Source organism: Genypterus blacodes, unplaced genomic scaffold (genome assembly GCF_046128005.1).
Source record: "Genypterus blacodes isolate CSIRO-AG114 ecotype Tasmania unplaced genomic scaffold, CSIRO-AGI_Gbla_v1 ptg000199l_1, whole genome shotgun sequence".
In the NCBI taxonomy this organism is placed as follows: Eukaryota; Metazoa; Chordata; class Actinopteri; order Ophidiiformes; family Ophidiidae; genus Genypterus; species Genypterus blacodes.
In genome coordinates this window covers 78,195-106,027 of record NW_027466998.1, presented here as the reverse complement: position 1 = coordinate 106,027, position 27,833 = coordinate 78,195, and the positions used below count along the sequence as shown (strand labels likewise).

General features: G+C 41.7%; 1 protein-coding gene across 3 annotated transcripts; it reads left to right on the top strand.

The window, feature by feature from the left end:
* The first annotated feature begins 497 nt into the window (after window positions 1–497).
* Window positions 498–27,833, top strand: pltp (phospholipid transfer protein). Of its 3 annotated transcripts, XM_076169354.1 has the most exons (16): window positions 498–618; window positions 9,036–9,113; window positions 9,950–10,082; window positions 10,614–10,713; window positions 10,800–10,928; window positions 21,565–21,720; window positions 21,892–21,955; window positions 22,076–22,231; window positions 22,309–22,485; window positions 22,972–23,031; window positions 24,574–24,738; window positions 24,964–25,031; window positions 25,127–25,169; window positions 25,276–25,339; window positions 25,799–25,875; window positions 27,589–27,833. In XM_076169354.1, exons 3-16 carry the CDS (start codon window positions 9,971–9,973, stop codon window positions 27,682–27,684), a joined length of 1,467 nt encoding a protein of 488 aa, XP_076025469.1. In that variant the 5' UTR covers window positions 498–618; window positions 9,036–9,113; window positions 9,950–9,970; the 3' UTR covers window positions 27,685–27,833. The 3 variants fall into 3 exon arrangements, with proteins under 3 accessions (XP_076025469.1, XP_076025467.1, XP_076025468.1); XM_076169352.1 differs by lacking the exon at window positions 9,036–9,113 and having other exon boundaries at window positions 505–618; XM_076169353.1 differs by lacking the exon at window positions 9,036–9,113 and having other exon boundaries at window positions 526–622.

Here is a 27,833-nt window from a genome sequence, read left to right as displayed (position 1 = left end):
TCAGTAGAGGAAAACACAAATGTATTTCGATTAAGACTGTCAGTGTCACAGGAACAATCTCACATCTGCTGAGTTTATAAATACGGTTTGACCACAAACTGGAAGCAGAAAAATGCCTCGCTACATGTTCTGATTTGTACAAGGGGTGCAAAGCTCAACAGGTGTGACTGATAAGACATACTGTACATGCAGAAATGTGATATTAAAGAAAATGTCAAATTTAGCAACAGTACATTTGAAATTAATGTATCAATGAATTAACTTTAAATTAATGTTGTATTAATTATAAGCTACTACTGAGAATTATCAGCCCCAATGCTGTTCATTCTTTGCTAAGGCTTATCAACTGACTAAAAGTGATCATTCTTAACGCAAAAAGATCTATGCAGCATGCTCTCTCTCTCTCTTTCTCTCTCTCTCTTCTTTCTGTTGCTCTCTCTTGCACACACACACTGAGCATGGGAGGAGTCTGACCCCTGGGATAAAAATCCTCCAACAGAGACAAAGAGACAGAGAGAAACGGACATACCAGCAGAGCCAAGGGAACCAGCAGAACCAAGCACTAGAGCCATCAAAACCAACAGAACCATCAGAAGTGAAAAACCAACAGATCTTGCGGTGTGTGAGTTGAGCGTAGTTTTCTCATTGTATGGAGTTTGGGTGTTGGGTCGGCTGGGTGTCCTATCTAATTCAGGCAGTTTTGAGATATGTCATGCTTTATTCTCTTTGAAGTGAATGGAGTTAATTAGAGGACAGTTGTGAGCAACTGGTGGTTAGCTGTTAGCAGCTGCTTGCAGACTGACTGCTGTCTCTGAACTGTAAACAATTAACACTGAGATACCATGGTCTCTGTGTGCGTGCGCGCGTGCGTGCCTTTGTTAGGGAGGCAGTGGCTCAGTGGTAGAGCTTCCGCTTGGAGACTGGAGGGTTGCTGCTTCGAGTCCCTGCCGAGGGGCCCCTGAGCAAGGCACCGAACCCTCAAATGCTCCCCCCTCTGTAACTTTCTGGGTGGTAATGTAATGTAAGTCGCTTTGGATAAAAGCGTCTGCTAAATGCTCGTAATGTAATGTAATGTTTGTGTGAACAGGTAGGAAGAGTTTGTCGGATGATGACTTAGTTTGAGTCTAACAATGATCGACTGAACCTGTCCTTCTTCAATATTAAAACACAGACGCACGCTTAAACCACTGACAAAAATACACAACAAAAAACACAACTTAAGGTTACAAGTCTACTTGTACACCCAGAACTTCCCTTTTTGGTGAACAGTTCCCCCTCCGTTTTCTAGTGTTTGTGCTATGCTAGGCTAGCACTGTACCTCTGCCTTTGTACATTTTGTTGGCCCAAAACTATGACAAAGGTACAAACAAAGATGTTTCAGTAATGAAAATGAGACGCACACAAACTCAAATTAATCTCTGATGACAAAAACACTCAAATCAAATTTATTGACATTTTTCAAAAATAAAAGAAGAAAACATTAGTCACTGTTAAATTTCAAGAAATGGTAAGAAGCCTGTAAAATGCTTCTTTAAACATTTTTGAAAATGGTGCTAAATACACTTAAACTTTCATCAACTAAAACTAGACTAATAAGAAGTAAGAACGCTCGCCTTACAAAAATCCCATACTCACATACCGACAATATAAATACATGAAATTGAGTTTCATACAATGGTTCTTACTAATAAACGGGTTCTCCGTTTGTCCCTGTGAATTACAGCGGTTCAGCGGCCCCAGTGAACCGCAACACTCATAAACATGTATGTATAATAACATTTATGATTAACTTAATTCAACTTGACATTGACACATTTGTTATAGCTCATTATTAATACATAAACAGACTTGATCTATAATTTACTTCACATTCATTTGTGTTGCTGTTAAGAGACAAGAGAGATTAATAGAGAAGAAGGAAAAACTGTCAACAGGTTGTTATGAAAGAAAAGTGGCGGAGGAGGAGGAGGAGGAATGTTGTGAAAGCGAGAGAGTTTACTACAGTTCATGGCCAACTGTTTACAAAGGAGGAGGTGGAGGGGGTACAGAGAGAGAGAGGGAGAGACGGACGGAGAGATGGGAAGGGGGGCAGACAAAATGAGACAGAGGGAGGGAGGCTCTAAGCATGTGGACAACAGTGTAGAAGCCACCAGGTGGCTTAAAACTCTGAAAGACTTAGGTAGGGGTTTTAAAACTATGTAATTTTGCCTCCTTGAGTCCCATTAATTTTGACGGGGAGCTTCATAAGTGGAACCAGCTTGCTCAAAAATGCACGGGCCAGCGCTGACGTACTTGGAATGGTATACAAACAATGTCATAAGAGAGCTTCTACAGAGTCTGCCACATGCCATTGGGATTGTGAGTTGCCTTTCCCCAAACTTGGATCCAGCCGACAGACCCAGTCAATCGAGCAAAGTTTAAGCGCAACTTGCTAAGAGTATCTTGGGCCAAAGCCAAAACACAAAAATAAATCACTGCATGAGAGATGGGCAAGAACTATGAAATGTCGAAACAGACCCCTAAGCCCACAGCCTCCACCGCCTGTATGGGGTAGACATAGACAGAAAGCAGTCTGGGTTACTCAAGTGGGATTTTAATGAAATTTGAAATAGGCTTGGCAAAATTGTTCAAATATTTATAAATGACCCATTGCCAACAGTATCAATCAACAGATTCAGCAGACTACAGTAACTGGATGCTTGGCTTTCCAGAATATGTACCTGTAAAGGAGTGGATTTTAAAGATAATTTCCATCTTTAGTGAGGACAAAAAAGACGGCCTTCATCTAAGACCCAATGGATTTAAACAGCCAATGACAATCCTCTGTATTGTCTTTAGCACTAAAGACGCACCTCTTTTCAGTACATTTCAATAACTGCTAACTCACTAATGGGCAGAAAGCTCTATTTGCAGAAGAGTGATTAGACAACCCAGGTTTAATTTAGGCTTAGATAGACTCTGTCCACTCTTGGTCAGTGATAGTGTGAGTGAAGTAAGAGGATGGGGCACATTAGCTGATTTTCTCTCTCCGTCCTTCCTTAATCAGCTTATCTTAAATCACATAGAATAGAATAGAATAGAATAGCTTTTATTGTCATTGTACATGAGAATACAACAAAATGCATTTGTGCTGTGCCTGAATCTTAGAACAGTAATACATAAACAACATAAACAACAATAATAATAATCAAACTGGTCATGCTGGATAATAGATCTATCTTTATAATACAGGCAGCATAAAGTTCACCACAGTTTCACCAGACTCGCTTGTCACATATGCTCAGTGTGAACCTGCTCTCATCTGTAAAGAGAATGAGGCACCAATGGCGGACCTGCCAATTGTGGTGTTCTCTGGCAAATTAGATTAGATTAGATTAGATTAGATTAAACTTTATTGTCATTGCATGTCAGAGGTACAAGCAACAAAATGCAGATAGCCTCTAACCAGAAGTGCAAAAGTGATAATTAAATACTATATTACAATTAAGTATGTGACAGAGAGGGGTATTTACAGTAAGAGCAGTATATACTGTAGTGCAAAGGCAATACAGTAGTGCAAGGGTCTATGAAATGCAAATTTTACAGTAGTGCAAGGATCTATGAAATGTACATTTTACAGTAGTGCAAGGCCTATGAAATGCTAATTTTACAGTATATACAGTAGAAACAATGTAAAACAAAGTGACCAGTGAATGTGAAAGTGCAATCAACAGTGCAGTGGTGACCACGTAGATTCAGTTTGGGAGGGGTTGGCTAGTGTGCATGTGAGGGGGTGGGGGATGGGGTCTGGCGAGTATGTGTGAATGTTTGTGAAGGAGGGTGGGGTGACGGGGTCAGAGTTCAGCAGGGAGACTGCTGTGGGGAAGAAACCATTCCTGAACCTGGTGGTTCTTGTACAGAGACTCCTGGTGCCTCCCAGAGGGCAGGAGGAAAAACCATCTGTATGCAGGATGGCAGGAATCGTTCTTGATTTCCTGAGACAACGCTGCCTGAGGATGGCCTCAAGAGCATGAAGTGGGGCTCCAGCGATGGTTTCGGTGGTTTTCACCACCTTCTGCAACGCCCTCCGGTCAGTGACGGAGCAGTTTGGGTAGTGGTTCGCGCAGTAGTGATGGGTCATTCGCAAACAAGCCGGCTCTTAGACTCGGCTCTTTGAAGTGAACGACGGGACTCGGCTCCTGTTTGGGAGCCATTCATTTTTTTTATTTTGTTCACATTTTTTTTTTCCTGTTAAAGCCGCACTTGATTTGTCAAGATATATGTGGGAGGGGAGGTGTGAAGCGCACCCCCGTCAACAAATTGTGAAGCAGGTTCCCTCCCGTACTGCTGCTCACTGCATGGTGAGCAGCAGTACGGGAGGGGGGAGTTCCCCCCCACCCACCCACCCACCCCCCTCCCCCCTCTGCGTCTCAGGGGCAGGAGGGGGAGGGGAGTTGTCACAGACACACCATGCAGTCGCAGTGAGCAGCACTACACTAACGGGAGGGAGCAAGACAAGAGAGAGAGAGAGATAACTTTGCAAGACTCTACAAGTTGGAAAGGTGAGGAAAATGAGTGACAGGAAACATAGTAAATTTTGGACACATTTTAATGTGATAGATAGTTCAAAGTCAGAGTGTAGACTGTGCAAAGTGCAGACCCACTGAGCTGGTGGGAGACCAAGTGTTCAGTCTACCTATTTAATTTAATTCATATTTTATTGAGTGATGTTTTTTGTTGATGTTGTGGTGTGTTGTTTCACTGTACATAGTTACAAATAATTTACACAGCGATTGGACCTTTTTTTCTAAATTAGTTGTTATTTGGTATTTTTGTATTTTTGAACTCTGTTCCATGTTGAGTAAATTAATAAAAGCCATATAAATAATAAACATTTGATATAATTTATGTTTAGTAATTCATTTTACACATAATTTGGTAATAAATTGATTTAAGCAACAAAAAATCTGAGGAGCCATTTGGGAGCCAAAAGAGCCGGCTCTTTTTAGTGAGAAGAGCCAAAAGAACCGGGTCTCTTGAAAGAGCCGGAATGCCCATCACTATCGCGCAGTGCTTCAGGTCAGCCCTGGCTGTACTGTATGCTTGTGTATCTCCAGATCCGAAGGCGATGTTACTGGCCTTCAGCAGGAGACGGACATTCCTGTTCATCCAGGGCTTCTGGTTAGGGTACATGGTGATCTGCTTCTTGGTGGTAACACTGTCTATGGTCGTGGAGATGTGGTCCAGTACAGATGAAGTGTAGCTCTCAATATCAGTGTGGGAGTGACAGGTTGCCTGGGTGGCAAACATATTTCAGTCTGTGTGCCTGAACCAGTACTGCAACACAGAATCTGTCCCCTCAGGCCACACTTTTATTGTCCTCACTGTGGGTTTCACACATTTGATGAGGCAGTAGCTCAGTGGGTAGAGCTTCCGCTTGGGAACCGGAGGGTCGCCGGTTCGAGCCCCTGCCGAGGTGCCCCTGAGCAAGGCACCGAACCCTCAATTGCTCCCCCCTCTGCGAAGGGTGGTAATGTAATGTAGTGTAAGTCGCTTTGGATAAAAGCGTCTGCCAAATGCTCGTAATGTAATGTAATGTAATGAGTGGTGAATACTTGGGGGAGTGAAAAAGAGAGAGGTGGTCTGATTGTCCTACGTGGGGGAGGGGTGTAGCCTTGTAGTCTCCAGCTAAGTTGGTGTAAACATGGTCCAGTGTCTTGTTTCCTCTAGTGTGGCAGGAGACATGTTGATGAAATCTGGGAGGACTGTCTTCAGGTTGGAGAGATTGAAGTCGCCCGCAACAATAAAAACAGCCTGGGGGTGTGATGTCAAATGCCAATTGAGTTGCACAGTCCTGGGCTGTGATTACAAGTTCCACTAGAGGACGTCAGGCCCTCATGCCACCCTCATGGTGTCTGTTTCTGACAGTTTAGTTAAAAAGACATTCACACCAGTAGCCTGCTGGAGGAGAGAAAAGTGCAGCGTCACAAAAGGTGGAAGGATGCTTACCACAGGAATGAAGCTCAACAACACGTCATCAACCCTCCACACAGCCCCCAGCTAAGCACTTTCAGGTCTAGTTTTAGTGTATGAAAATGTGCCAAGATGGTAGGAAATTTACCAAATTCTTCAGGTTGTAGAGGTTAATGTAACAATGTAACATTACACGATATGAAGGTCTTACTACTTTTTACTTACAAAATATGACCTCCCTCCATTATATCTAACCATGCGTGCTCTACGATCTCAGCAGGGAGGTTTACTCACCGTCCCAAATATGAAGACAAATTACTTCATACATCCTTGTATGTTTCTTAATAAATGACTTGTGTCAACCAATAACATCCATAACACTTGTTTCTTCATTCCTTTCCTGGGTAGTTTGAGTAGGGGAATGGAAATTTACAGATCCTCCTCAGGTAGGTTTCCACTTTCCTGTCAAATAGTTGAGTCGCTCCCTTCAGGATCAGGTAAGTTATTCTCCTCAGAATCAGGTAACTTCAGGTCACAAGTCTCTACTGGAGCGTCCTCAGGAAAAGCTTTGGCTATGTCTGAAGGATCTTGCTCAACAGCAGTCAACATTTTGGATGGTTCTGGTTCAATCCTCTCTGATTAGTGTTCCATGGTTTCAAAGGTTAGGTCGAAATCTAGGATTTCCACTCTTGGGTTTCTGCAGCCATCGTAGTGATAACATAAGATAAGATAAAAGTTTATTATCCCGAGGGAAATTACTGTGCAACAGTTACAGTACAGTGCAGAATAAAACGAGAACGAGAAATCACATAAACAAGTGCAATAAAGAAACGTGTAAGAATGCAAGCAGATAATAAGTACAACATAATAAGTACACACAATAAGGGGAACAGTACATGACAGTACAAATACATAAGGGGGACAAGGGTCCAAAGTGCAAAATGCTGGCTGGGAGGTATGAGTAATTACAATCAATACATCAACAGCTTACACTTATATTCCTCAGGGTTAGTTTGGGATTCATCTCTATCAGGTTCATCCAAATCTTTCTTTGGATGTGGTCGAGTTCTTTGTTGCCTTGCTGCCTTTGCAGTGCCAGTTCCACCTTCTACTGGGGGCACAGGAAGTAAACCGCATGGCAGCAAGAGGTCATGATGAAAAGTTCTTTGTGGACCATCTCTAGTCTCAGGTCTCACAACATGCATGAATTGAAATTTCAGGTTGCGAACGTATTGTGAGTGTAGCCGAAGGCTAGGTCAACTGGCAATCTTGGTTGTCGCCTGAACATTAACTCGTAAGGGATAAAGCCAGTCATCTCATTCTTAGTAAGATTATAAATGTGTACTAATGGCTTGACATAATCCCGCCTCAGAGATATTCAAAAGTTATCCCTTGAGCCATCCAGTTGAACTCGAAGCATCCTAGTAGGCAGACAAATGCAGTTTTGGGCTTGTCCGCTTTCTCCATTTCAATTTGGTAGACGCCAGATTTGAGGTCAAGCACTGAGAACCATCTGGATCCAGTCAATGCCGAGAAGGACTCTTCCAGATTGGGTAAGGCGTATGAATCCTTCAGTGTTTGGAGGTCCGGCCCTCTGTAGTCTATGCAGAGTCAGACATCACCATTATTTTTCCTGACGACTACAATCAGCGAAGAGAAAGTTGACTCAGATTCATGGATGACTTCTGCATCAAGAAGTTGCTGGAGATGGTTACGCACAGCCTCTATGTCTTGGGGGGTGTATAGGCCTCGGCCCTTATTTGAATGGTGTCTCGTCACTCAAACTCGTTTTGTGGTGTTTTATTTTATCAGTGTGGCCAAAGTCAAGCTTGTGCTATGCAAACACCTCCGGCACGGAGTTCAGTTTTATCACTGTTATCCTCTCTTTTTACTTAGATAGATACTTTATTTCCCAAACTGGGAAATTGTTGACTCTCCTGTACTTGCTGGGTACAGGAGTGGTTCCGAAGTCAAACTTGAGATTTGGTTTATGGTCAAGTTTTAAAGGGGGGTCTGAGTCAAGAGTTTTGACAGATTGAACACTCTTGGCGGCGTGTATCTCTGCTATCACAGCTTTTGGAGGCAGGGTGATATCATGGTCTGACTCTTTATTGAGAATGACTGGTATGCAGTGTGGCAGCTTAGGTGGTAGATTTTCTAGTCCATCTGTCACTAGGATACCACCTGGCACGGAAGCTGATATGGTGACCATCACCCACTTTCTAATATTTAGTGTTGTGCAACTCACTGATCCTTCAATGACTTAAGTCTGACCAGCTGCAAAAGTCTCAGAGTCTCTGCTATGTAGCCTCACTTCTCCCAGACTGGAACAAACAGACTGTCTTTTCTTGATTTCAAGGGTCTTTAAGACACCTTTGTAGCCGTCAGAAAGTGACTCATAGTTCTGAGGTGCAATGTGTGCATACAACTCATGAAAAACATCCAAAATGTTGGTTCCTATCAACACTGATGCCAAAGTGAAACGCAGCTAGTGTGGGCACCTCAATATCTGCTCCAAGTATGCTCTTAGGGGACTTGATGGTGGCTTCAACATAGCCAAGGTAAGGGACATCTTGACCATTGGCTCCTTCCACCTCAAGCAGGTCGTTCAATGAGTTGATAGGTAAGTGAGACCGAAGGGTCGCCGGTTCAAGTCCCCGTCTGGACCAAGAAAGTGGACTGGTAGCTGGAGAGTTGCCAGTTTGCCACCAGGGCATACATGTGTATGCATGTGTTTGTGTGTGATGCGTAAGAGGGGGTGCAAGACAAATTTCAAGTTGCATCTGGTAAACATTGTGAATTGCATGTGACCTGACAAATGAAGTATCTTAAATCTTACTGTTAAATCTGTGTGGCAACAATGATAAGCGTGACTGTACAGCTGTACATACACAGACTCCACAATAACCTGTTTGCCTGATTCTGGCTCAGAGACATCTGCTGGGATTATCCTTTGAACTGAGCCATATTGCTTAAGGAAGTCATATAGTTCTTCATCAGCTTCTGTACCGGCTATACCACTAACTAAAACTGAGCTAGGGATTTTTACACTGCTTCTTTGAACTGTTTCCATACTGAATCAGGGGAGTGGAGGCAGTGGCTCAGTGGGTAGAGCTTCCGCTTGGGAACCGGAGGGTTGCCGGGTTCGAGCCCCTGCCGAGGTATGTAATGTAATGAATCACTAAGCATAATGCTGTCTGGTCTCTGGTTGCTAGTTTTCTAAGCTTCTAGCCACTCCTTTCTGGCTCGACAAATTTGTAGCACTTGTGACAACCAACACCTCAGATATATGCTAGTGGACCAGTTGTAGGCTCAAAGGAGTCGGGAAAGCAATATAGACATAGACCAGAAACCTTTAACTTTAAATGCAAAAGCAGGTAATTTATTTAAGGTAAACAAGACAATATGCCAATACAAAGTCAAACAAAGCAGAAACATAAACAAACCTGCAGGTACCAAAGGTAAGTTGGAAGGTTAGAAATAATTTCAATAAATCCAAATAATTTGTTTAAGTTATTGGGTTAAACTAATTTAGACTTAAATTCGACCGGTCTATTAACTATTTATTATTCTACATAAATAGGTTGCACCTATTTTAGTTTAAATATTTTTTTCAGAGTTAACTCTTTCTTTCTTTTCCCCCTTTTTGCAGGTAAAATAACAATTTCACTGTTTCCAAATCAAATTAAAGTGAAACGCCTTATGTACAATTTTGAAAATTTTTGTGAACATGCAATTTTACAGCCCTGTGGTAGTCCAAATCCAGCTAGAGGGAGAAACCAACGACTACACTTTGAACAGTAGTTGTCTCTTTGGAAATCTATACTGGAAGAATCATCATCACTGGTTTGGACTGAGATCTGATCACTATGCACAACCCTATGTGGTCTGACAGATTGGATAGCAGTCTAATTTTAATGCATTATAATGCCTATATAAATATACTGTATATATACTCTGTGTATCTAAATGGGGCCTTATTGTCTTTGTGTTTCAGGCTGCAAGTTTTTGGCTCAAGATGACACCCTGTCTTTTGTCCCTCCTCTTCCTGTTTACCTTGTTTCCCTTCATTATGACTGCTGAACCCGCTGGCTGCAAAATTCGCATCACAGACAGAGGCCTGGAGATGTGTAAGAGCTGTAAAATAAGACTGTAAAATAAGATAATCACTCACACAGGCAAGCCACTTCCAATACCAACATTCGATGCCAAGAAAAATATTGTGACCAAAAGCAGTAATGTGTGTTGTTGCATTCTATAAAGGAAGTAAGATAAATTCCCAGTGTAAGTCCTTACCAGGCCGTAGAAACCTTGTTTGGTGTACTTCAGTTCCATCTGGTCCTAAAACTAATTTGCTTTGATGTTCCTCACATCCTTCTGACACATTATTGTCTGCTTTTGGCAAATATTTGAGATTCTTTTTCCATGAGGTCATAGTTCTAATCATATTATTCACCTTGAAATAAAATAAAGGCAAAAACAAAATTGCATTTTTTTATAATTGTATTGTAAATTGTATTCCTTCTCTTTTAAATCACTTGACATGGGCATGGAACTACACAAATTACAAGATGCAGACACACCACAAAGTATTTGTACAATGTTTCTGTGATTATTTAACCGTTTTTGAGGCAGTCACTGTATTTCATCTGTTTTATTAGTGAGGTTTGAGACTGAGAAGTTTGTTGAAGAGGAGCTTAGTAACATCACCATGCCAGAGATGAAGGGTAAAGAGGGACGCTTCCAATATACCATATCTGAGTAAGGAATATAATAATATTGATAATGATATTATTAATGATAATAATGATAATAATTTATTTGTACACATGCTGTCCTCTCCCCAGTGTGAAGATTGTGGAGTTGAACTTGACTCATGCTGATCTCCGTTTCCTGCCAGATGTTGGTTTGCTGTTTGATGTGAAGAATTCATCCATAATGCTCACCTTCCACAGACAAATCCTCTACTGGTTTTTGTAAGTCAAAATTTTGCGTTGGCCATTATCCTTGTTCGATTGGCCAATGAAGTTTCTGGTGATCAATTAACTGAGATAGAGCTAAGAGACTTCTTGTTTTATTCAATTATACAGGTTTGTTGTAGCAGAGTGAATACATGCACTGGGTCTTTCTTAGCAATCAGAAATTTAAATATCTGTGTGAGGGTGGGTGCTGGAGCCTATTTCTTCTAAATATTTCCTGTTAATGTAAAGCCATAGCTGCTTATGGAATTATATCAACAGTGGCCAGCTCTCTCCACTTTAATGATGTTTTTCAAAAGACAGTTAATAAATGCCATAGATATAATGTTTTCTTCCACGGAATTTCCCATTTTGGTGATTCCAATATCGCCAAAATGAATATGTAGTTGTGTGCGGATCAAAAATACAAACAACAATGTCCATCCATCCATTATCAATCACCGCTTATCCACTAGTGCAGGGGTCCCCAACCTTTTTTCCTCTGAGAGCTACTTTGACAAAATAAAAGTGTCAGAGAGCGACTCATGTTTTACATTATTAGTTACATTTCTCCACATGGCTATCTCCACCCAAACCAGCTGAATAAGCGTCTTTTGTGTGAACATTTACAAAATGTACACTCACATTTTGTATCTAAAAGCACTTCAATTCAGCAACATGAGCATGTTTTTTTCTGTGTATATTTTCAGTGTGTCAAGCTCACACTAATACGCTCACGTCATATTAATCTTCCTGATGTTAGTGCAACATAATTCTCCAGAAATTTGGTTATAATAGATATAATTAAGCTAGTCAACATTTTTGTTAACCGTTATCCAGGGAAGTATGTATTCTAAGCCAGCTGTGATCTAATTTCTTGCTTTAAATTCTTCAGGAATTCCACTAGGTTGGTGTTTATCAGGGGTGTCCACATTTATTTTAAAGTTAGCAAAATCAATCAAATGTAGGTATATTATGCCTGAGAATTGAATATGCTTTAAGAAAAATACAGCCTACATCACAGTTTCCCAATATCAGTTTTCATTTATTTTGTTACGAAAATGGCTGGCAGCACATTCTCAAAACAGCAGCCTCAGATTGCTTCTTAGTCAGGATGGTGACACCCCCTCACAGCCCTCTACATAGGGGAAAAACAAGGGGGAAGGGGATGGGTATATTTCAAGCTTGTTATGCAAATAAGTTACTGGGCTTCATAACACATCAACTAACGTTTGTTAGAAAATGTTATCAGCTTTAATTGACTGAATTAATTATGTAATTGGGCTGGGACACACGAATACTGTGTCATACAATTCACCTATAATGGGAAAAGCATTCCACTCAGTGGGACTGAAGGATAGCTGGCAGGTGTAAGTTTGGTGGTTGAGATACAGAGGACGTCACAGAGATGGCTGTCGGTCGTTTCGGTTGTCAATCTACTTTTGTTCAGAGAAAATGTTCAGATAAGCCAAAAGTCGTATTCTTTTTGCGTGGCGCCTCAACTGAGGAAACTTGTCGCTTTCCAAGCCTGGTAGAAGCAGGGTAGGGAGAGAAGCTTATGTTTCTACAGAGAATTATCTCACTGCATTTCGATAAGTTGTAATTGCAGAGTTTCTTCTTTTTTTAGCAGAAAGCTTGGCGTTTGGAAAAGCAAATTTGATTTCGGGCAGCGTGGGGAAGTGCGCAACATTGAAGTTGCATAGTTGTGTATCAAAGAGACGGAGCTTCACACAGACTGCTTTCATCCGCGCACAAGCTAGTCCTTCCTTGCCTTGTAGGCTCTTGTTCAGTGTGTTAAGATCAGGAAGATCAAGTAAAAAAGGCAGCGCATGAAGAGTCCTTCTCTTTTAAAATAAAAAAAACGTTGATTTACGATCTCAGGGAATAAAACCGCTGCAGCATGAAGCCTTGACTTATTTAGCGTACATCAGAATAGTAGAACTCCCCATATTCAGCATCGACATCAGATAGGAAAGTGTGAAATTCTCTGTGGTAGAGCCAATCACATCGCCAAGCTGGACTGTCTTGGCACGGAGCGCTTTTGGTTGATGATACAGTGCATTTGAACAGCTCCACTCTCAGCTCATTCACCCTGTGCGGTGTCTGTGGCATCTGTAATGGTGGTATTGACTTCGATAAAGAAATATTCATTCAAATGGCTGGAATTTCTGCACTCACCTCCTATTTTGCTTTTTAAGATTTACTTTGATTGCCCTTATTTTGTGGAGAAGCTGCCTTGTCCAATAATAGTTTTACCACAGGGTGGAGACCCAGTGGTAAAACTAAGAAGTACAATACAGTCAAGCGCAAGTTTTATGTATTCCATTATATGTTCAGAAATTGCTGTCGGCCAATTGTAAATGGCGTCCAAACTATGGCCCACGGGCCCGTGGGCCATAGTTTGGACACCCCTGGTCTATAGCATCTAAATGGACATCTAAATAAACATGAGCATTTGGATTATAGTCCCTCCCTTTCAGTCTTGTGGGCTGCACTTTTTGTACGCTCCAATTATGTCTTCCACCCCTTTATATATTAATTGCATGGGCACATACATTTTAACAAGGGTGCAAAGCCTGAACCACCGGGGTGGAAGAGTATTTAACAACATGTCATCACCACACATCCAATAACTATCTGCTATTGTAGATGTCTGTTCACTAAACAAAGTAGGTACGGTCATGGTTATATTATGACATGTCTGATCTAATAGCACTGGGTTCTCATACCAGACGGGCGTTGTGATAAAGCTGCGAGTCATGTTGGCATGTGGAAACCAAGATAACACACACGTTACTTAACATTTATCTGTAGTATTGCCTACATGAACTCCATTCCAATTCCAGCTTGTGTCTGAAAAGCCTCCACAAGCAAAACATTCATACTTCATTCATACTCGTACTTTTGCACATGACCTTTTTTACTTAAAGAATGGTTTTAACAGATGATGGCTATTCTCAGAGCCATAAATTAGGCTACACTGGACACCACATGTGAGTAAAGTGAAAATTCTGTCTGTCTCTGTTGTGGGAGTAAATCTGTCTGTATATCTGTCCCTTTACACTCTTTCTGCTGCACTTAAGCACATTCTTCAAAATTATGTTTTTTCTGGGATTACTGTTAGCAGTGTTGTTGGGGCTTCTGCACAAACTATGCATGCATTTGATGTCACTTCCCTTGCAGTGAACCACGTCCGTTTATACCACCCATTTTAACTGGCCTGCTCCCAGAAATTATCTTCACCTTTAAAGCTTCTCTGCCGTGGCTAATATGCATCTGTTTAGTCAATTAGAATCTAACTGACCAACCAGATGCATATTGGATGTGGTATTCAGCTTATTGATTCTCTTCTGCTGGTTCATCTGTGGGCATCCTTTGGGTTGTCTGTCCTGTGGAGAGTCTCACTGTTTCCTTCAAGAACAATTACGGTTGTAGTTGCATCAATTGGCGGGGCACTAAGTGTTGAATCTACGGTTGTACTCACAGTAGTTGTTAATGCTCTGGTTGTCTCTTTAGCAGGTGTGGTGACTATTGTCTGTTGAGGTGTACTACCTCGTTAGTAACGGGAGCTAGATTTGTAAAGACCTCGCTAGTTATATTGTTATTATGTGAAACATTGGACCATCTTATTTCATCACCTACAAGCTGGGAGTGCTCATCTCCTGCTGTTTCAAAGCACTTCCAGGGATATGTAAATTTCACACTGTGCTTATAAACTCAGTGTCATACTGTTTGTGGGGGTCTATTACACTTGCATTTACTTCTAAAATCCATCAGCCTGGTGTTGCATATACTTTAAAATCACATTTGTGGGGTTCCCATGTTGATACTCCGTCTAAGTAGTGGGAGATCCAATCACACAACACAGAGTCCCAAAAATCACTAAGTGCTGGATCCCTAATCATAATTACTCTACGAATTATTCCTTCTGTTAGGTTTGAGGTGGAATGTACTTTCTTAATTTTCCTACGTTTATGCTAGAGTTCTCTATTTGAAGTTCTATGGCTGCTTCTACACTTGCTTTTGGCATTGTTAGGTTATACGGTGTTTGGGTTACTACATCATGAAATTGTAGAGGGGTTACATCCTCCAATTCTTCAAGCTTTATATTATTAGTTCTTGGCATCAACACATCTTTAGGCTTTGAAGTTGTTACATCACTGGCGCATGGACTTGTCATTTTGTTGGGTTTTGGAGTACTTATTGACTTGCCATGTTTCATTTGGGTCATGTCATATCTTTCTCTTATAGATTTTGCCCCTCTTCTTTCAACTTCCACAGCAGAAAAGTAATTTAAATCTGACCCTTAGGGATGCTCGGGTGTCATTTCAACTCTCCACTCATCAGGTTTTCTGTCTATGGTAAGTTGTCATTGGTCAGGTCCCCATACTGCTTCCCCGTTTTTGGCAGACACAATCCCACACAACCTTGTGTTGTAAACCATTTAGAAAGAAAGCATACTTTTATTGATCCCCAGCGGGGAAATTCTTTTCCTCACTAAGTTGTTTTTTATACACATCACATGTACACAGACAAGAAACACACACATGCAAGCACCCCCATGCAAACACAGTCTGTATACAGCAATGGTGGAGAGATGCCGAGTGAGGGGGGCTGTTTTGGGGTTGGGTGCCTTGCTCAAGGGCACCTCGGCAGTGCTGGCATTCCTCCAGCTACCACTCCATCGTCTGTTTATCTGATCTTCCTGAGACTTGAACCGGCAACCCTTCGGCTCCCAGCCAAGTCCCTCTGCAGACTGAGCCACTGCCGCTCCCAGTCAATGACCTTTGAACTTCTCCAAACCTTTGTTCCTGAACTGGTATAACAGTTTCCCATTTCTTATCTCTACGGTTGCTGTCTTTCCTTGTTTATTATCATGCAACAGGTTGGCAAAAATGAATATTTTATTCTACTTATAGTCAATGCTGTCTCTCTCTTATCTAAGTCATGGGTTAGATTGTGGTCCAATGCCATGTTGGATTGGTTCGTAGTTGCATTATACTGCTCTGATTCATGTCTTCCGTCTTCACTCCAACACGGCTGGGTCAGTGTGTGGATGGCACCTTTCTTGTCCTTTGTCTTCAGCACGGATCTCTCCAACACTTGTTCCTCCAGAGCTTGGTCTCCTGTCACTATCCCGGTAGGCAAGTCATTATTTTTACTAAGTGGATCAGAGGCTTTTTGTTCAATTTGTTCCTCAGATTCACTGGCTTTCTGATCTGACTCATCCTTGTCATTACTTCTCAAGGCTTAGTGCAGTGGTTGAGATGGAACCACGTAGTGCTTCCTTCCACCTGGACAGCAGTTGGGATTGCCTTGACCACTGTGTACATCCTTTCTCGTCTTGGCTCGTTCCACTTTCTCCTGAAGACTTTCATGTAGACCTGGTCCCTTGGCACAACTGGGCTCTCTGCTACTGATCTCGAATAAGGAACCCGGCTTTGTTCCTGTAAATATGTGACTGAATGTATGTCAGTTAACTGCTTCATATATTACATCAACTCCATTTGCAACTGGTTTTAGTGAGTCCCGTTAACTCTTCCCACCATCCCTTGAGACTGAGGATGATAATCACATCCCAACCTTTGTTTGATTCTTAACTGCTAAGATTCCTTAAGCTATTTTCTGTGCAAATGCTGATTCATTATCTGAATCTGAATATTTCCTGAAGTTATACCAAAACGTGGAATCACTTCTCTTAAGAACTTGAAAACAGACACTAGGTCTTTTGATGACATTGCTTCAAACCTAAAGTGATCAATTACTACAAAAATGTAATGCTGTCCATGCACTGATTTTATCATGTCAACATAGTCTAGATGTTTGAATGGTCCTTCTGGCACTGGAATATGGCCTATTGGTGTTGTTATTGCTGTTATTGCGAACTGACAAACAAGACAAGATGGTGGCGCGTGTACATGGCGAGTCTCAGCGTCTAACTAGATTTAGAAAATTAGTGCTTATTTACATAGTTTTCTCCTGTGTGTTCGCCCGATTCAGCGGGGCGAACTGTTCCTATAGCAGACAGTCACTTCTAGACATTTTCTACCGAAGCAATAACGTAGTTTTGGACCATCCATTCAACTTCGACGAGCTCCCACCTGAGTTGGTAAAGTCTCAGAGGTGTCAAGGAGTCATCCTGCCGACCGAAAACTCTCGGCGCTGGCGTCGAGACAGCAAACGACGACGGGGGAAACGCGGAGGTATGCGTGCTAAGCTAAGGCTAAATCCACACCGGCCAGCGCTCCCTGGCATTTTCCTCGGCAAGGTATGGTCTCTGGCGAACAAGATGGATGAACGTGGGCGGCAGTAGCTCAGTGGGTAGAGCTTCCGCTTGGGAACCGGAGGGTCGCCGGTTCAAGTCCCTGCCGAGGTGCCCCTGAGCAAGGCACCGAACCTTCAATTGCTCCCCCCTCTGCGAAGGGTGGTTATGTAATGTAAGTCGCTTTGGATAAAAGCGTCTGCCAAATGATCGTAATGTAATGTAATGTAACTCAAGATCTGGACCCTCACACAGAAAAGGCTCATGGACTGCAGTCTCATGTTCTTCACGGAAACATGGCTTAGCAACGCTGTCCTGAACTGAGTGGAGGCCCTTCTACCTTCCACGTGACTTCACCTGCATTGTTGCTGCTGCGGTCTATGTCCCACCGGATGCTAATGCTAAAGTGGCCATGAGAGAACTTTATGCAGCTATTAACAAACTGCGGACCAGGAATCGTGATGGGGCCTTTATTGTCGCTGGGGATTTTAACCACTGCACTCTACGGACTGTTCTTCCAAAATTCCACCAGAACGTCTCTTGCTCCACAAGGGGACAAAGGACTTTGGACCATGTTTACACCAGTGAAGCTAAGGCATACAAAGTCACTCCCCTCCCCCACCTCGGTCACTCTGATCACCTCTCTTTGTTCCTGATACCCAAGTACTCCCCCATCATCAAACAGATCAAACCCACAACAAGGACCGTCAAGATCTGGTCCGAGGGTGCTGATTCCATTCTCCAACAGCAATTCCAACAAACAGATTGGAATGTGTTCTGCACTCAGGCCTCCACAGACTCCCTGATTAACATTGACATTCTCACAAACTCTGTCCTGGATCACAGGTGTGAGGACAGAGTGACATCACTGAAAACAATAAAAACTTTCCCCAACCAGAAGCCCTCGATGAAAACAAAGAGGTTTGCTTTCTGCTCAAAGCCAGAGACCTTCAGGTCTGGAGACCGGGAGGCCTGTAAGCTCAGCTAGGGCCAAACGGAGAAGGGGAATCTCACAGGCCAAACATGGCTACAAACTGAAGGTTGAAGAGCACTTCAACTCCTCTGACCACCGGCGTATGTGGCAAGGCCTACCACATCACCATATCACTCACCAGCTACAAACCACCCAACACTGTGCCCCCTACCAGCTCCACCTCCCTCTCTTGCGAGCTCAACCACTTCTACGCTCGCTTTGACCGGGAAAACAGGGAGGTGATGTCCAAGGCAGATCTACCTCTCAACGATCTGCCTCTCACACCTCTACCTCAGAGGTCTGTTCCATCCTGAGCAAGGTGAACGCCTGGAAGGCAGCTGGCCCCGATGGAATACCTTGGCGCGTGCTCAAAGCCTGTGCAGAGCAGCTGGCCGGGGTCTTTGCCGACATTTTTAACCTGTCCCTGGCCCAAGCAGTTGTTCCCACTACCTTCAAGACCGCCACCATCGTGCCAGTGCCGAAGCACTTCACCGCTATGGCCCTGAAAGACTTCCGTACTTTAGTACTCTATTCCCCCACTCAACTCCAGCCCCCCACTAGCATCATCTTTAGCGTCATTTGCACAACTTTCTGTTTTGAACTGATCAGACTCCTTGCACTGTTTACATATTTATTAATTTATAATTATAGTTAGTATTTAGTATATATAGTTTATTCTGTATATATTCTGTATATATTCTGTATTCTGTATATATAATAGTACACTTTTGCACTTCTGGTTGGATGCTAACTGCATTTCATTGGCTTGTACCTGTACTTGCTCATAAACAATAAAGTTGAATCTAATCTAATTTTAGGGCACAAATTACACATGCATGTACGGACCACTTCCCCCCTTGCAGAGTGATCTACACTATGCAAATTAGAAATCAACATGGTTAGCAATGCCACAATCTAATAAGAAAAATAACTGAAAATAATAAACTTTCATCAAGCATCAACCCCACCATCGTACAGAGCACATGTACAACCCACACGGGCACTCTGGAGCTTTTAACCTTCAGATGCGTAAACAACTCTATAATACACATAGAAAAAATAAAACAGTGAGACAGCTACCCTCTTTAAGTACCTCAGGTGTGGTGTAGATTAAGGGACATTGTACCACTCTGATATGAAGGGATTGAGGTCAGCATTTAGCACTGCCACCTGATTTTCTATTAGAATGTATGAGGATGCGTTATCAACTTGACATTTAAATTTTTTGTTGACACATCCCATTCTCCTCAAAGATTTTCACTGCATGAAGGGTCGTAGTACATTGTACAATGTCAGATTGTTGTTTTGTAGCTTTTGGGATATGGGCATGGATGAGTTTTCACCACTTTTTTAGAGTTTGAGTCATTAGTTCAGCTATATCCCCCAGCCAATATACATTTGCTCCTTCTGATGCTCATTTCAAGATTGAATCCAGAGCTGTACAAACCGTGTGATGGGCAAAATATTTTCACGTTTAAGGAGTTTCAGCCGACACCAGAATAGGCAGAGGATCCTACCGTTTTCACAGCTTTTTTAGACATGGGTAGTTGAGAGGGCTTACACATGTGTGTGTAGCTCCAGTGTCAACCATCATTGGTAATGGTTTGCCTTCAACCTGAACCTGCAGCATCGGTTCTCTACCAGCCCCAGGAGACAATGCTGGCAGCTGCCCCTCCCCCATATGATTCTCTGGGCACCCCTAGTACCCATGTTGCTGTTGGGGATAGACATAGGTGGAGGAGCAGAGGTTGAGTGACAGGTGTCTCTACACCTTAATGATTGTTCACAACTGTGGCTTGAACCTTTTTCTCATTTTTGTTAGTCAGTTCGCCAAGTTGTAGCTGAGCAACTTTTCTTATGTCTTTCACCTGCTACCTCATTCTCTCCTCGTTCTTTCTGAATTTCTCTATAGCATGTATCACATGGTCACAGAACTCTCTGTGCGGCTTTGATGTCAGTCCCACAACGTCCTCAAAACTGCTTTTTAGTGGACTTTACTCGATCACTGATGTTCTGAACAGTGTCGTAAGTACAGGACTATAGTGGCTCAACCTTTAGTGCCAATATTGACAGGATATTCTTTCTTCAGGGCCCCCTATAAGCGAGCTTGATATGGATTCAGTTTCATCGGCTAATGAATTAATCATCCAGTCGGCGCCACTTATACACAAGATATTCCATCGTTGACACCCCGATAGTTCCGGCCTACAGTGCCTTAATGTTGCAGAGGCCAATATTGTGCTCACTGTCTCTTCCTCAATTGCTTTCATCCATTTGCTGGCCCTCTCATAGACGTTAAGGAGTCAAGCAATCAGCCCCTCAAGGTTGAGTGTTTGCCAAGGGGTATACTGTTCCCGCGTCCCCTTTAACAATAATCAAAATTGTTCAGGGTCATATGTGTCTGGAGGCCTAATTGCAGGTCTGTATCTGAGGTCAGATGTGTCTGGAGGCCTAATTGCAGTTCTGTATCTGAGGTCAGATTCTATTGAAGTAGGTCTGTATCTGACCTCAGATACAGACCTGCTTTAGGCCCGACTGTGCAGGGATAGAGTCATGCACTCAATGGCCTCGTGTATACACCCCTCCCATGCTTCAATCGTGAACAGGACAGCTGTGTTTGCACATCTGTCTCAACACACTGAGTGAATACACAGCAAAGAATATGATGTTATATATGTTTAGTTTCAGCAATTTTCTAATTTTATTTGCTCACGTAGCACACAAGACAACACTGCAACAGGTTTTTCAACTGATTATCTCCCAAGAAATAACATTCAACCATCAATTCTGACCACTACTTTATTGTGATTGTTACTAGTTGTACTATTTCTACAATCCTCAGCCTCAAATTCACAGTTTAATATACTTTTGTAGTTGCAATGGACTAAAGACAACTGGGACTAAATACCCTCTTAGTATTCAGGCCCAGATTTTACTGTTGCGCACTTAGAATGTCACACACACACACACACACACACACACACACACACACACACACACACACACACACCAATGCCTCTCCCTCTGTCTGCTCACTTCAATCTAAGACTCTGAATTTTGGTGAGCAGTACATTTCTACTGAATTTACCAACTGATCACCAGACCTCCAGCACACAGAATACTAATTCCAGCAGGTTGCTCTCTCCATCCTGTTCGTTACACCAATTCGATTGACGTTTCTAGTGATCAATCAACTGAGACAGAGCTGAGAAGCTTCTAATATAACAGATTCACAGACAGGCAGATGGGGGTGTGGGGGAAAGACATCAATTGACAGTGAGAAAGAGACATAGAGTATGCCATTCACGCAATCTTAAATCCTGCCGGTTTTATAAATCTCTCAATCTCAATCTGATTATTTATATTTTATTATTATGATTATGTGATGAAAGTATGAATGAATGTAAAATCTGTCTCAGTTATGACACAGGAAACATTAACGCCTCGGCAGAAGGAGTAAACATAAACACTGCTCTGAATCTGATCCGTGATGAGGAGGGTCGACTGAAGATCAACAACATCAGCTGTGATGCAAGAATTACAAAGATGAAAGCAAAATTTACCGGCACACTTGGGTAATAATACTAATATTAATACTACTACTACTATTAATAATGTAGGCTTTCAGCGGAGTTCTGCCATTTCTGTTACTGTGTAGGACTATTATGGGCCTTAGCTCTGAACTAACAGTAGACTTGAAATAAAACTGCAGTCTGGACTTAAAATATTGACTGATATTATTTCAGGCGGGTTTACGACTTTGTGGCAACCTTCTTGACAACAGGCATGCGTTTCCTGCTCAATCAACAGGTTTGTACCAAAACAGAGTGCGAACAGTTCTTTGAATTGTATCTCTTTCTCACCTGTTTGAAGATATCCAAACTGTCTCACATGCTACTTATGTCATGTCTCTGACTTGTATGTCTTCAGATCTGTCCTGCTCTAAATAACGCTGCTCTGGTCCATATCAACTCCATGTTGGACACTATCCCAGTGAGGACAGAGGTGGATCAGTATATTGGCATAGATTATTCTTTGCTCAGTGATCCTGTTGTGACCTCCAAGAGTCTTGATATGAACTTCAGAGTAAGAGACAGCTGTGAAATAAAATTCATTATACATGTTGTGTTAAATGTTTACTCTAACACTTTCTTTGTTTCTAGGGCATGTTTTTTGAACTGGCCAATGAAAACAACACATTATTGAATTCTGCTGTGGATCCAGTTATCAGAGAATACAATCGGATGGTTTACCTTGCACTCTCTGAGTTCTTCTTTGATAGTGGGATGTTTTCCTACTTCAAGGCAGGAATCTTCCAGATGGACATTGTAAATGAAAGGGTGAGGATGCCCAGAAACCCTACAGTTGTCTTGGACCATGAACAGAGAAATACCCACCACAAACCTTCATAAGAGACGTGCATCTATAATTATCCACAAATGTCTACTCAGCAAATTAATAAATAAACTCCCTAGCTGTGGTAGTTATTTAGTTGGCTTGTACTTATCCCACTGGAGGTTGAGTCGTCATAAATACAGTATAATGTGGTTGAAAAAATTACATAATAGACGGTAAAAATTAATTTTAAATCTTACACAGAAATATTGATTCACGGTCTGTGTCGACAACACTGCTAGAAAAAGCTATAACACTAATTAAAACAGCTATAACACCAATGAAACAGCTGAATACGAATAATGAAAATATACAAAGTCCACACTAGCAAGGATGTGATGGCAGATTCATAAATCTGATTCAGCTGTTGAATCAAGAGGCGTTTTAGTAGTTATTAACACGTAATGCTCCTCTGTTCTTTTCCTGTCCAGATGCCCAAAGATCTGGAGATGTTATTAAGAACCACATATTTTGGAGCCATCATGGTGTTGGTAAGTGGAAATATGGCAGAGAACACAAAACTCATAGGAGCACGAACAGTCCTACTGGAGTGTCACGATTTCTGCTTGAAATGTGGGTCCCTTGATCAGGAGTTTGTTCCTTGCTGATCTTTATTGGCTTGACCAGATTTAGCACTTCCAATGATCTTTGTAAAATTATTTTCAGATTTTATTTTGGGTCTGCGTGTTAGGGGTGGGCCTAACCAAGCCGAGCGAGCAGCAGCAAAGTGAGTGAGAGGAGCAGTGTTATGTTTGCACACTATGATCGGGAGTTATGTACTGAACGGTAGAGAGGTGAAACTGAAACTTAAGGATCAATCTCATCAAGCAAGTATTGATCAATACCGATACCAACGTTGGTATCGATAAATCGATACTTTTGGATCCACCGCCCACCACTACTGCATGTGTCATCTTTGTTTGGACACGCAAACATGGATTTCTAATCCAGTGGATATTAATCATTGTGCTTAAATGTAAAATGTAATTTTTGATCATCAAACTCTTATTTTATACAGTAACTTCTTCCAGACATTTATGGGTCTTGACCACAAAATGTTACATTTATTACTTAGCTCCCAGTTCAATTATTGTGTAGATTAAGCAGATCCTCACTTAGTTAGAGCCTTTTATGTGAACCAAAGTTGTAAACATGCAGTCCCTCTCCCTGACATTGTCCCACAATAGTGGAACAATTCACAAACTGAATAAAAACAAATCAAAACATGCAGCGACCCGTTGGGGGCTGCAGCAAGTTGGAGGGAAATTTTTATCCCCATTTTTTCAATATCATGGTTTAAAAATAGCATTTTTAAACCATTTATTGAACATTACCATCCGTCATCTTTCTTTCTGGCTGGCATTCAAACACATCCCTCACGTAAGTCACGTACGCGGGCTAGTGAGTTACTCACTTAACCGGCTAACACAGCTAAAATGGACAAGTTTTGGAAAAGAAAAAGACCTGACGAGCTGCCTGGTAGCCATGCTGACCAAGCAGTGAGACCCCAGAAGAACAACTGGCCAAAAACATTACAAGTTACAATCGCACATAAAAATGGAGTGCAGTCTCAGAGTGCTACTGACAGAAGCAACGTGGATGCAGGAAAGCGTAAAACCAAACGAAAATATGACGATGAACACCGTAGGTTCATCGCTGCTCCGCTGTTGTCTCTCTGTTTCCCGAGGCTGTCTGATTATGGAATGGGCCGGTCTCTTTGTTTACAGTTTGAACATTCTTTATTAGTTGATCTTTAAGCACTTTACCCGTGAGCAGGAATCAGGTAGCCACGCCCAGCCAGGAACAATGACCCAGGCATAAAAACAGACATCTACAAAACAGAGCGCTATCTTGCACAGATCCTGACACAGACTGCAAAGATGAAAGATTTACAATGCAGATGATCAGAAAAGGGTGGAAAAGAGAAGCTTCTGCACTTCTGTAACTATTGATTGATTTTTTTGTATTTGAACATAAGAGTAATGGTCATGAAATATTTTATTATTATTATCCTTGCTTTGTGTTTGGGGCAGAACCCGGCACTACTGGATGCTCCTCTGTCTCTTGAGCTTGCTGTCACCTCACCACCAAAAACAACTATCAAAACTTCTGGGGCAACTGTTGTCGTGACAGCAATTGTTAAGGTGATGGTGTTGCCTCCTGGGTTGCGTCCTGTCCAGCTCACCAGCATGACCATGGTATACGCACACACACACACACACACACACAAATACATTTCTCATGACAATTAATGAGTAGTATGAAACTGAATGAAAAAAACAGGATTCACACATGTCTGTCATGTAGAAAACGTTCTGCTGTGTGTATGCTGTTGAAATGTCTCTAGCGGGATGATTTGACATTTAATTATTCGCTTCAATATGAACATTCTTTGCTTTACTTTTTGCTTTTATTTTTTTCAGGAAACAAGGTTTAATGCTAAAGTTTCCATGAAGGGAAAACGCCTGGCTGTTCATGCTGACCTACGCAGGTATACACGCACGCACGCACGCACGCACGCACGCACGCACGCACGCACGCACGCACGCACCATGAGTAAAAGACTTAAGTCTCTTACCTTCACAGGTTTAAGATCTTCTCTAATCAGTCAGCGCTGGAATCTTTAGCTGTAAGTTCTTTCTATCCATCAGTCTTCATGCCTATCTGTGTATCTGCCTGTCTGTCTGTTATCAAACACCCCTATCATTCTGTCTGACTGCCCCAATCTCTTTCAGCTGATTCCTCTTCAGGGTCCTCTGAAGACGATGCTGCAGATCTCTGTGGTTCCTCTCATCAACAGTAAGATTAAGCTAACAGATGATTCACTCCAAATGAATTAATAATACTGTTTTCTATAGTCATGGACACATATTCTTTATTACACAAACATATTTCCAATGTTAAGAAAAATAACACAGAAAACAGTATGACTACACTTTTGTCCAATAAAGCCCTCACGGTTTTTCATTCTTAAGATGTCCTACAATATCTCCTCAATTGCTGAGTATTCCTCTCCACTGTGTGTATCTATCCTGCTTTTTACATTACATCACAAACATTTTTAAGTTTACAGGTATAAATACAGATAGTAGCTTGGTACTTGTGCACTATACACATTCACTGAGCACAGAAATACACTGTTTCCCTGCAGTAACTTTTAACATAATGACGTGTGTGTGTGTGTGTGTGTGTGTGTGTGTGTGTGTGTGTGTGTGTGTGTGTGTCTGTGTGTGTGTGTGTGTGTGTGTGTGTGTACAGACTGGACTAAGCGTGGTGTTCAGATTCCTCTTGCTGATGGGATGGATTTTATTGAGGAAGTGGTTGAGTATCATAATGTAAGTATATTTATATTATGCAGTACATTATATTTTTTCTACTTCATTGAATTTCAAGTCAAGTTTAAATGTGTGAATTCATCACACTTTTAAACCTTTAAGCCTACCATTCAGGGCGCAGTGTGCGTTTTGATTGGGTCATGATATTTGAACCGTAAACATCACAATAACCCCCCTCCCATCCACACACACCAAACTGTCACCAGGACAAATACCCCCTCACCTCCCAGCAACCCATTCACCCACAGAGACTTTCTGGACACATTCTATTTCCATTCTATTTAATATGTGGGTTAGGGTGCAATAACTTAATTTATTCTTTGCAATCTATAGGTAGCATTTAAATTCACCTACTCTTAAAATCCTGCTGTACAGGAAATGTGTAAATATATATTTTGGTACAGTATATATTTATATATATAAATATATAAATAAATAGCTATCTGGTGAGCCAATGCAACGCAATTTGTTGTAATGTGCACTGTGTGTAAAGCTTGATGACAGAAAGTTCTTCTAAGTCTAAGTCACAAGGGAGCTTGAGGCACTGCAGCCCCTTTGGCCATACCATAAAGATATTTACAAAATATTGGAATATTGTAACTTTGAGTGGATATTTGGCAAAGGTATCTGTATCTTTCACTCAACTGGAGGATTTGTGTACTTTGTCCACCATTGAGTATTTTGGAACTTTGTACAAGTTTGTGCTCTTTATAGTTGGTAATATACAGCATAAACTTAAGTTTGGGAATGACATTAATGGATATTAATGCATAACTATAATATACATAAATATAATTCATAAATGGACAGAGCATGTTTCTAAGACGTAGGTCTGATTCAATAGAGTTCTGATTCTGAAACAAAGTTCTGAAAATGAAATGTAGGCGTGAGCAAAACTGTGTTGTATTTTGGTTCTAGACAACAGGAATGTGACAGAAGGACACTGGACCTTGCTTTGATAATGTAAATGATTGCAAAAGAAAATCATAGACGCAGAGATTTTCACTGGTTTGCTATTTGTAGGGCTATAAGTAGGTCTACGTTTTGGATTGTCTATGTTTTCAGCACGCATCACAGATTTACTTTTTTGGGCCATCATTAGGTCCTTTGGGGATAATCTTCTTGTTTTTTTTATCCTAGGTTTTTATTTGATATATATAGTTATCCAGTGACGAGTAAAGGCTAGGTCGAATAACCACTTGCAAACACCCAAACTTATGTTTAACTTATGTTTAACTTGGGTAAGAAAAACAGGTAATCACATTTGATTATAGATATTTGCCCCAGAAAGGGAAATCCTATGAAGCAAAACCCCATCTGGTGTTTTCTATAATTGTTGATTAGGTGGTTCTACTTTATACACAATGTGTCCTCATACACTGTGATTGTGAACTGCAACTGCATTAATCTCAAGATTGAGAAATTCCCTATTTCAAACACATACGTACATTTATTACATTACATGAACACCCCATAATGCAATCCACACACACATCCGAAATTGCGCCCCCCTCACACATGCACCGGAGGCAGGCGACAGCCTGCCGGCAGCCAGCGCCCGTGGAGCAGGCTAGGGTTCAGTGCCTTGCTCAGGGGCACCTTGGCAGTGTCACTTTGGCAACTCTTTGGCTGCCAGTCCACAGTAATTGGTGTTATGTAACTCTAACCCTTATTGTTAACGGAAATATTTCACTTCCCTTTGTGTGTCTGCAGGGCTTCATTGTGATTGGAGCAAATCTGCATTTCAGCCGAGGTCTGAGGGAAATAATACAGGGAAAGATCAAAGGAGAAACACACAATGCTGTCTGAATACACACAACCCTGAATATACAGTACATGAAACTTAACACTTCTAAACAACAGAAAACACACACCATGGTTTGTTCCTAGTTATGACTGAGGAAGTTATGAGTATGTGGCTGATTTGTACATGCATATTAAATCCTGCTGTAATTTTG